This window comes from Arabidopsis lyrata (assembly GCF_000004255.2).
Source record: "Arabidopsis lyrata subsp. lyrata unplaced genomic scaffold ARALYscaffold_6, whole genome shotgun sequence".
Classification (NCBI taxonomy): domain Eukaryota; kingdom Viridiplantae; phylum Streptophyta; class Magnoliopsida; order Brassicales; family Brassicaceae; genus Arabidopsis; species Arabidopsis lyrata.
In genome coordinates, this window is record NW_003302550.1 from 10179720 (window position 1) to 10189829 (window position 10110).

General features: G+C 33.4%; 4 protein-coding genes across 4 annotated transcripts in view; all 4 read right to left on the reverse strand.

Moving 5' to 3' along the window:
* Positions 1 to 342: 342 nt before the first annotated feature.
* LOC9310213 (remorin) lies at positions 343 to 2280 on the reverse strand. Its single transcript, XM_021022377.1, has 5 exons — positions 1798 to 2280; positions 1401 to 1442; positions 1033 to 1120; positions 864 to 945; positions 343 to 740 (listed from the first exon to the last, which is right to left on the reverse strand). Exons 1-5 carry the CDS (start codon positions 2021 to 2023, stop codon positions 546 to 548), a joined length of 633 nt encoding a protein of 210 aa, XP_020878036.1. The 5' UTR covers positions 2024 to 2280; the 3' UTR covers positions 343 to 545.
* Positions 2281 to 4243: 1963 nt separating this feature from the next.
* On the reverse strand, positions 4244 to 5549 carry LOC9310214 (heavy metal-associated isoprenylated plant protein 39). The gene is made up of 3 exons (XM_002874101.2): positions 5306 to 5549; positions 5137 to 5215; positions 4244 to 4603 (listed from the first exon to the last, which is right to left on the reverse strand). The coding sequence occupies exons 1-3, from the start codon at positions 5312 to 5314 to the stop codon at positions 4380 to 4382; spliced, it is 312 nt and encodes a 103-aa protein (XP_002874147.1). The 5' UTR covers positions 5315 to 5549; the 3' UTR covers positions 4244 to 4379.
* An 83-nt stretch (positions 5550 to 5632) lies between these two features.
* On the reverse strand, positions 5633 to 8478 carry LOC9310215 (DUF724 domain-containing protein 8). The gene is made up of 6 exons (XM_021023078.1): positions 7812 to 8478; positions 7549 to 7668; positions 7056 to 7370; positions 6754 to 6814; positions 6511 to 6662; positions 5633 to 6361 (listed from the first exon to the last, which is right to left on the reverse strand). The coding sequence occupies exons 1-6, from the start codon at positions 8307 to 8309 to the stop codon at positions 5738 to 5740; spliced, it is 1770 nt and encodes a 589-aa protein (XP_020878737.1). The 5' UTR covers positions 8310 to 8478; the 3' UTR covers positions 5633 to 5737.
* Positions 8479 to 9825: 1347 nt separating this feature from the next.
* Positions 9826 to 10110, reverse strand: part of LOC9310216 (galactinol synthase 5) — a 2820-nt gene continuing 2535 nt past the window's right edge. Inside the window, exon 5 of the mRNA XM_021023246.1 lies at positions 9826 to 10053. Coding sequence (XP_020878905.1) covers positions 9835 to 10053 — 219 coding nt within the window. The 3' untranslated portion in view covers positions 9826 to 9834. The remainder of the gene's footprint in view (positions 10054 to 10110) is intronic.

The window sequence follows — 10110 nt, forward strand, 5'->3', positions numbered from 1 at the left end:
GGCTATTTTATGGTCATGTTGATACAACTGACCACCACCAATGTCAAATAGTGGATAAATGGTTTTCATTTTTGATCACATAACTTTCTAAAATAATGTTATGTGATGGCTCGTTCGTGGCTACAACATATTTTTTTCAGTGATATTTGAGTTTTTTTTTTATGTTACATTGATTTGGTTGAGCATAACTTTGTATGATGCATGCAAACATTTGAAATTATGGGACCTTGTTCTCGTTTTTACATATCGGACCACTTACTACCGCATTTATGATAAGGGGCCGGGTGATGCGATCATAAATTACGCCATGAAGAAAAATATAAACATTATTGTACTTACCAATTCATAAAGCTAAGAAAAAAACTTTCAATGAAAAGAGTTGTACAAATACAATATTAAATTAACAAACGCACCCCAATCAATATGTAATGTTTGCATATGACCTTATAATTTTCTATGTTGCCAAATTAAACCCATATTTAGCAAACTAAAAACGTCATTACATCAACACCATATTCATGTGTTTCCCATTCGAGATGATTAGATCATATGCATCCAAAAAGCTTTTTGGGAGCGGTTCCAGTGGCACGATATTTGGCAGCTAATTCCTCGGCTTTGAGAATTTCTTCTCCACGCTTAGCTTCGATCATCGCTCTCTTTTCTTCAGCTTCCTTGTGAATTTGAGCTATTTTGTTTTTCATCAGCTCCACATACTCTGCCTTCTTCTTCTCCAAATGCTCCTGATGTCAAGTCCACAATTTAAAAAGTTAGGCTAAATCAGATATGTCTCAAAATTTCTGACTAAATATGTAAAATATTAATTGCAAAGAAAACTACTAATTCTGAATGTAAAACATGCATACCTCCATTTTCTTGAGCTCAGCTTCCACAGCTGCTTTCTTGTTGTTCTCCCATGACCCAATTGAAGAAAGCTTCTTCTCAGCTCTGTGTCAAAACATATCCTCCAAGACCTTAATGATAATATCTTGGTTTAATTGCAAAATTTTACCAAATACTAATATAAAAGTTTACTTGTTCTCCACTTTGCATTTCTCAGCCTCTTCCCAAGCTTTGATAAGTGACATCCTCTTCTCTGTCTCAACTCTAGCCAGAACAGCATCTTCACTCCCAAAATTATTAAGCAAATACAATCACTAATCATAATATGTGGGAAATAAGAATGATAAACACACATGTCCATATTTAACCTTTATATCAACCAAAATTAATGAATATTAAACCAGCTTTCAGTTTTTACTTTGTATACACATCTCATGATAAAACGGCACCCAAACCACCTAATTAATTATTCCCCGATATGACAAAAACACTAATTAAATTACATCAACGATCCTTTAATTTCCATATTTTATTAGTCTTGTATCTATTTCGTTAATTACCTCGATGAACTGATCCTTCTTTCTTCTCTTCCTCTACTTCCTCTGCCACACACAAAAAAAATTGTAAGTATTGATAAAGAAAAGTAACAACACATTAGAGAAGAACAAAAATCTTTGAGTTCTTCTTGTTCAACCTTAAAACTGACATAAATTCAAAAATTTGAAACTTGTTCATTTTTCAATATATAAAAAAAAATATAAAACTTTTTGTTTTGAATCTTGAAATATAAAAGATGAAACGTTATCAGTAATAATCTTTAAGAAAATCAGGTATATATGACGACTCTGATCAGTTAATTAATAGAAAAATATTTTGGCAAAAGTTTTTGCATGATCATTGAGCCAACTTGAGTAATATATAATCATTAATTATGTTGAAAAATAAGATAGTAATTACTAGCGACAACGGGAACAAGAGCCTTGGAGTCCCCTAGCTTCTCCTCCGCCGGCGCCGGAGATGGAAGAACGGGAGGTGGAGCCACAGGCTTCTCTTGAGGAGCAACAACAGGTTTCTCCTGAGGAATAACATCTCCCGCAGCAACAGGTTTCTCAACCGGAACTTCCGGTGTTGGAGTTGGTTCTGACACGGTCTCTGTCACCTTCTTTGGTTCCTCTTCAGCCATAACGTCAGGTACAACAACTAAAGGTTACAAGAGAATCAGAATGATCCTCAACTCTTGGTTATTTAAGAGAGAGGAAACAAAAAAAATTGTTCTAGAGAGATTAACTGCTGTATGTTCAAGAAACTGAGCTGGAAAATGTTTGGTAGTGATGATGTTCTGTTTCTCGTTGTCATAAAATGACTCGCCTTCTTTCTTTATATATTTGATTTTCTTCTTTTTTTTAGTATCATTGATGCCCGATTATCAATGATTCAATGATCATTAATCTTTAGATAATTTATAAAAACAATCCACTTGTTATTTATAATTACAATTCAACCCCATAATTCTCATTTAATTTTTCTTAATTTAATATTTAACATGTAGCTATCGTTACGAAATGGTTCTACTGCTACATAATTTCTTATAAGTTTTTGTACTCATTGGAGTGGGTTCCTTCGAATGTTGTTTTAAGTGGACCTTAGAAACACTTACACGGAACCATAATTAGGGAGTATAACCGGTTCGCTACTCAGCACAAATGTCATCCAACCGGGTCGTATTCTATGTAGAATTTCAAAAATAGCATCTAATAAACCGGATAAATGGGAACCACAAATTATGTATTTTTATTAGTTATGTTCTTTTTTTTTTTGTTTTGGGTTGTTGTAGTTTTTCCTACTTCTTTAGGCGACCAATGAATCACCAACTCCCATGACGTCATATATTTTTTTGGGTTAAAGGACGTCATATATATGAGGTTAACAAAAAGGTTAGATAAATAAATACTGAGAAAATAAAGATAGGATACTTACGTTACGTTACTTAATTATATAGATAGCCCTAACCTAAAAGAAACTCTTTATAACTTGTAACATTTCTTTACGCGAATCTTGTTTCTTATCGAAACCGTAAAGTTTGATCGTTTATGTAAATTTTTAAAGTCGAGTGAATGAATCCATATACAGTAATCAAATATATTAGTATATACTAAATCCGGAATATAATGTATAATGAATGATTCTATAACTGAAAGGTAGCTAAAAGAAGAAGGTTACAAATAATCGTTAATGTTATTATTATTTGTGGTTGAAAAGTCATTGTTGTTCCTTTTTCCTTATAATAATTTTTTAAAAAGAATCTTTTAAACGATTTGGTTACTAATTAAAACTTGACTTGTGGAAGCCCATTTGACCTATTGGTTGACCAAATGTTGATTAATGCTTCTACACCAAAAGGTCTGGGGTTTGAGTCCCAAATATTATGAGTTATTAACAAATTTGCAGATTAACGGAGGCAAGTGTGTAAGAGATCTCCAACGATGTATAATTATAGCTGTTCGCCAGGATTCTATGCAGAAAAGAAAGTGTCGTCAGGTCGTGGATCATTGAAAGTATTCATCAAGATCACGAAGAAGGAAGTATAGTCTGTAGTGGATCTAGTAAGGGTCTGAAGGAATTGTCAGTTGTAGAATCGTCTATGTAACAATTCTCATAATTTGCAATTAATAATAAATCACGACCAAAAAAAAATTAAAACTTGACATTTTCCGTCCATGAGAGATATTTTGATAACTTTGCATTTTTTTTGTTTCCTATATTATTCGTCCATTTATAATTTAAGTTACATAGCCCTATAATTTATAAGGCCACAAACAATTACGGTTTAAGGACTTAATCTATAAATAAGTTTTTTTTTTTTTATTGTTTGGGACCCCAAAATCTATACATATTACTCGTTAAAAATTAAGAGTCCAACAAGAATGTTTTACCCGGAAGTGCTCAGTTACTTTCTCCGTTTAACCAATATTGTTAACATTTCACGAAACAGTAGAAGGAATTATGAATGTTAAATATGTAGAAGGAGATGTCTTCAGAGAAATTCACTGTATGATAGTATTTTTACGCGTAAGAAATTAATCCAATGTTCTTTGACAAAAAAAATAAAATAATTAATCCAATGTTTAATTAAATCTTGATCGAGTCTTGTGATTACGCAGTTATGTATACACTACACCAATTGCAATGAATTTGTTAAAAGTTTCACATTTATTATGGAACATCTCTTTTACATATGTCAAACGGTAGTACGTAATTTATGATAGTCATCACGTTTTTGTTTTTGGTTTAGTATATGAATTTGCGTTTATAGTTTTTTGCAGTTGTTGTTTTTGATACGTTTTGCAGTTTATTGTGCTTAAAATAGTAAACATGTACTAGTTTGGTTGTGTTCCCTAAAGAATTAAAGTTTCAATACTTAGTTTTTATTACAATATATTGAACAATTAATTGTACATATTATATTATTCAATGATTTAGCGTTATAATTATGAAATCAAGATGACAAAAATTTAGGGTTTCAATAGCAATCGAGTTACTTATTTCTTAGGTTCTTCTTCCTTCTTCTCTTCTTTCTTCTCCTCTTTCTTTTCCTCTTTCTTCTCTTCCTTCTTCTCTTCTTTCTTCTCCTCTTTCGCCGGTCCAACCGATATCAAATCGACTTTACCAACCTTCTTCAACTTCTTTACCACCGCAACCGCATCCATCAAACCGATCACCGTCAATTTTTGATCCTTCATATCCGCTGCTATAGAATCAACTCCTGCTCAACACAATCCTCTTAGCATAAACTACATTGTATCATCTTTGGTCATACATCATCATCGTTTTAAGTCTAATGGAAATCGTATAGTTGCTATATTCCCAAAATCTACAAGGCAGATCACATTTACACTCCATAATAAACGTTTTCGACTTTACCGAATCAGTCTTAACTAGGCCCAAACTACTCTATGATTTATTTGGCCCATAAAAAATATGGGCTTTCAAAATGTAAGAATATCATCTCGTTGACTATGTGTCAAAAAGGTCAAATAATCCAAGCTCTCGAGATTCTGACGCAATTATACATACAATCGAGCCAGATTTCATAACGATTGTTCCATATAATTCTAGCTAAAAAATGGCAATTTAGTGAGTGACAAAACCCAGCAGGAAACTGGTTTAATCGTTTTTTTTATAACAAATCCTAACAAAGTCTATAATCGTTTAAGATTAGTACCCAAAACTACCCAGAAACAAGAATTGAGTTGCAATCAAAAGTAGTTAAAGAAAAGAAGAAGAAATAATAATTACCGAAGATATCAGCTGCAGCTTCTATGGCTTTCTGCTTGGTCTTATCATCAGTCATGGTTAAAACCTTCAACACCACTTTCTATAAAAAGTATAAAATCAAAGTAAAACCATTTAGGAGAGAGAGATTAATCATATTCAATTTTAGAATTATTTGAGAAAATAAAAATACCTGAGCCATTAGTGGCACAATAGGTGAGTTCTCTCTGGGATCTTGAAGAATAAGGAAGAGAAGAGATCGAGAAAAGAAAAGAGTTTGATATAGAAAATATATAATTTAGTGGGGAATAAAAAAAAAGAAAATGGGTATTGCATATTGATTGAGATTCTGATTGACAATTGACAAAAGTTTGTATTTGTGGTGGCTTTTGGTAGAGGATGAGAACATGTGACGTATGTTTCAATGTAATGGACAGCTTTGCAATACTCTTACTTCGCCTACTTTTTCTAAAGTTGTTTTGTTTTTTTCTCTTCACTTAAAGTACTCAGACACAAGTGGTTGGTTCTTCATTTCTGAAGTTAATTAAGCTAAGTCAAAACTAGACATCATTCATCATCCGTAAGTGCAAAACAGAGACTAGCTTAGAGAGGTCATTAAACTTATTTACCATGGAGCTGATGCAGTTGCCTTAAACTCAAGCTTCACATCATCAAGCTGTTGGACAATCTTTGTTGCACATGACTTACTTTGAGCTATCTCTTTGTCCATCTCCTCATTCAGCCTCTGCAGCTCAAGAATCTTGCGTTCGTTCTCAGCCTTTACGCTCTCTTTCTCTGCAGTCACTTTCTCGGCACCTTTGAGTTCCTCTGTTTTCTTTGATTGTCTATCTCTGAGAGACAACAGCTTATTGAGCCGTAACTGAGGTACTTTTACATTGAGCCCGTGTTTCTCTAACTTGGAAAAGGAATCATTAAGGCTATCGAATGAGCTTATGGGATCGTCGTGTTGCAGAGCTTTGACTTCATCAAGTAAACCAGAAAAGGTAAGCATCATACCAACCGCAGAGATTTCACGGGAATCTTCTCTACTCTCCACCAATGGGCTGAAATGAGGACTTTGTGGGACTGTTTTAAACACCTCCATTGATTCTAGTGTCTTCCAAATTCGTAACTTCTTCTCAAAGGGCAAAACCATTCTTGTATCCTTTGCTTTGTCTTCCTCAGCACTAGCAACAGAACAAAGGTTTTCTTCTCTTTTCCTCTTTCGATTAACATCTTCGATATTTTCCTGCATAGAAGTTAAAAATCCCAAGTGTGAACTGTGAAATATCATTCAACATATAAATAACAGTCATGAGGATTAAGATAATAAATCACCAGCTAACAAACTAAAGAGAAAGTGAGAATTATAATGTTAAAGTGAAGAATTAACATTACATTCTCTCGTGTTGAATCGTTTCCTGAACCATTCTGATTCCTTGGAAGTGTCTTCTTGGGGAATGTCTTTCTTTGAGTTTCAACCTCTTCTTGTTTCAACGGTGTTATAGTTATGCCCGGAGGTGGAGTTACAGGTGGATCAGATTCATTTGCTGGAAAACAGTGGACATTATAAGATCAATTTTCATGATACAGAAATTGAAAATGGATTTGGAGAATCCGTTAAATTTTCAAGAGTGTTACCATTCATCACAGAATCACTCATCTTATATCCTGATTTCTGAGTTAACGGCGATTCCCTTGTCTGCAACATCTAACACAGATTAAAAACCACAACAGGAAGATAATAATACAAAGACTTCCTATGCAAACCATCATTACACATCAAAGAAATGCAGTCAAAGAAGCAAGTCTTTTGCTAAAGCTCTGAAGCTGAAATGGCAGTTTCATATTATTAAGATTCTTGCAAACAATTCAGACAGATTAGTCATTATCAACAATATTCTAGTGTTGACTGAAACCAGTGAAAAGAAAACGTTATATACCTTCCAAATGCCATTTTCCCAAAGCTTCAAAGGCCTAAGATCCGAGTGTTTGAATGCCAATTCCTTCTTTGTAGCCTCTAAAAGCACTGTAAACAATTTCTGAGAGAGAGTTCCCATCACTCGTCCTTGACGCCATCCCATACCATCATGAAACACCTCTACGTATTCCTCCGATTGATACTCATCAACCGAAATAGAAGGCGGTGTAGGCCTAAGACTACGAAAATCAACGATTCTGTTGGGTTCTGACTTACTACTCTTGCAGCTCAAGGACTTATCACAGACCCTGACAATATACTTATACTCATCATCATCATCAGAATCATCACCATTATCATCATCATCATCAGAATCATCACCATCATCATCATCCTTATCGTCATCCTTATCACCATCATTCTTATCATCATCATCCTTATCATCATCATCATCCTTACTATCATCATCATCATCATCATCATCATCATCATCATCCTTATCATTATCATCTGCTTTGAAACTCTTCAATAACCATTGCAGGAAGCCAAACGACTTCAGTTTCATTAATCTTAGAACTCACTTCCACCATTGTTCCTGGACTAAACATAGGCTCCTCAGCCAACAGCCTCAAGAACTACCAATAAAGTAAAAGTCTTTCATTATGCTTTCACAACCAAAGTATCCAAAACATTAGAAAAAAACAAAAAATTTCAATAATAATGGCAAATAAGATACAGAATTGAGAAGCCCCCAATTTCAGACCAAAATCCGATTTACCTTTTCATTACGCCGTGATGTTCCGAACCAACCTGGGTCTCTCCTCTCACCAAGCCACTCAAGATAAGGCCTCAAAAGCTTTCTCTCAAAGTGAATAATATCAGGTGGTGAATAAAAACACACCAAACACTTGTAATCATCAATCTCTTTGACCACAAAACCAGTGACCCACGCATATTTATAATCAGCTTCAACGATGCAGCCTATCTTGATAGGAATGCAATCTAGCGAATGTGTCGGCGGAATCGGTCGACGCAAGACTTTGAAGGTGTGGTCGTTAAGAGGAGTCGAAAAGTCATCCTTAAGCAACCGAACACAGAGTACACTGCGTCTAGATTTGGGATTCTTGGGAGGTTTTGCCACGACAATAGCTTTGTACCGAATGTCTTCTAAGATACATGTAGACATAATACGAAGAGATGTCGGATCCATTCTGTAAGAGATTTCGAATTCACAACCTTCCTCCATGGAAGGCATTCCACTCCCACAGTACCTCATAGCTTGATAACTCACAGTAAACAAATAAAAACCCTAACTTCAAGTTAAAAATCGAACCTTTTTTGTAGAAACCCTAAATTTGAAAGAGGTTTCTTCTTCAGAAACTCAGAAACCAAAGAGATAAATTCACAGTACTAATACCGATGGAAGAATACGGAATATGCTGGGAAAAGAAAAATGTAGGATTTTTATTTTTATATTTTTTAGAAAAATAACCAATTTATGTTTAGAAATTTGAAAAATAACCAATTTATGTCTAGAGATACAGTACTATTTATATGCTTTTAAAGTTGTTGTATTCCAAAACAATGAAATTGAATGTTGATATTGGTTGTCGTATTTGTTAATATATGTCAAGAATTATTCTTTTTTAGTAATTGACATGCACATTTATAAGTGTAACTTCCACTTTTGGGACAAAAAATAAACAGATAACATCCATCGGTACAAGTGGTTGATTAATTAACTAGTTAAAACCCTAGTTCAAAAAATCGTTAGGCGCTAGTCGGGCGTTCGGATTGGACCTAGCACCTAGCGAGAAAATAAGAGATTATGATTTTCCTATCATCTTCATTTGATTTGATTTTAACTGTTTTGAATCATCATATAATACATAAAGTAAAAAAAATTAACGAAATTTTTTTTGATTTTTTTTTCTGTATATATTGTGATTTGAAATTTTAAAAAATGACATATATTATCCAATTGACGAAAATGTGTGTTCAACTAACTACATCGATTAAAATATTTAGACAATGATTCAGAATCATATCATAAATAATAGTATCAACATTAATAAAATAAATGAGTTTTTTGGCGGGACGGGTTTGGCGGGACGAGTTTTTGAATCAACAATAATAAAAAAATTAAAATATCATTAATCCGCCGCTTCAATACGGATTAAATCCATAATTTTTTTTTAATACCACCAATATTAGACATATTAAATCAGTCTCATTTGAAAAAGATTGTATAAAACCAAAAATTGTCCCATGGTATAATGTTACTTAATAACAATTGTAAACTATAAAATATAAATATCTTAAAAATGATACAATTTGTAAACTTTTATATATAATAAATAATCGTTAAATTTTAAAAATTCTTACTTTTAGAAAACAAATCACGGGACGAGTTAAGAAGTTATAGGACGGGTTATATTTCAGAACGAAGTTATATGGTGGACGAGTTTGAATCAATATTTATAAAATTTTAAAATATCATTGACATGCCGCTTTAATACTGATTAAATCTTCAGTTTATTAAAATATAAATATCTTAGAGAATAATATGATTTGTAAACTTTTATATATAATAAATAATTATTAAATTTTAAAATAAAAACAAATCAAGGAACGGGTTAAGAAATTATGGAGCGGGTTATATTTCGGAACGGATTCATATGGCGGACGAATTTGAATTAATATTTATAAATATCATTAACATGCCGTTTAATACGGGTTAAATAATCAGTTTATTAACAATTGTCTCGTGGATAGATATAACCTCCACATAAAAGGATTGGTTATGCGGCAGAGGGGGCAAGGCTCGTTAGGGCATCACCAACAGATTCCTTGGAAGCCAAGGTTGCAGTGACCGGATTCAGCTTGGACTCAGTCTCGACAAAATTCTTGTAGTCTAAACTCGAATCTTCGTAAATCTCCCACCACTTCTTCACCAACATTTTTATGTCTTCTCGATCCATGTGCTCTTCAGCTCCATCGAATCTCCAAAGCTTCGAACCCTATAAAATTGATTATAAATATAAAATTTTAGTGATAAGAATAGGGAAACTCACAAA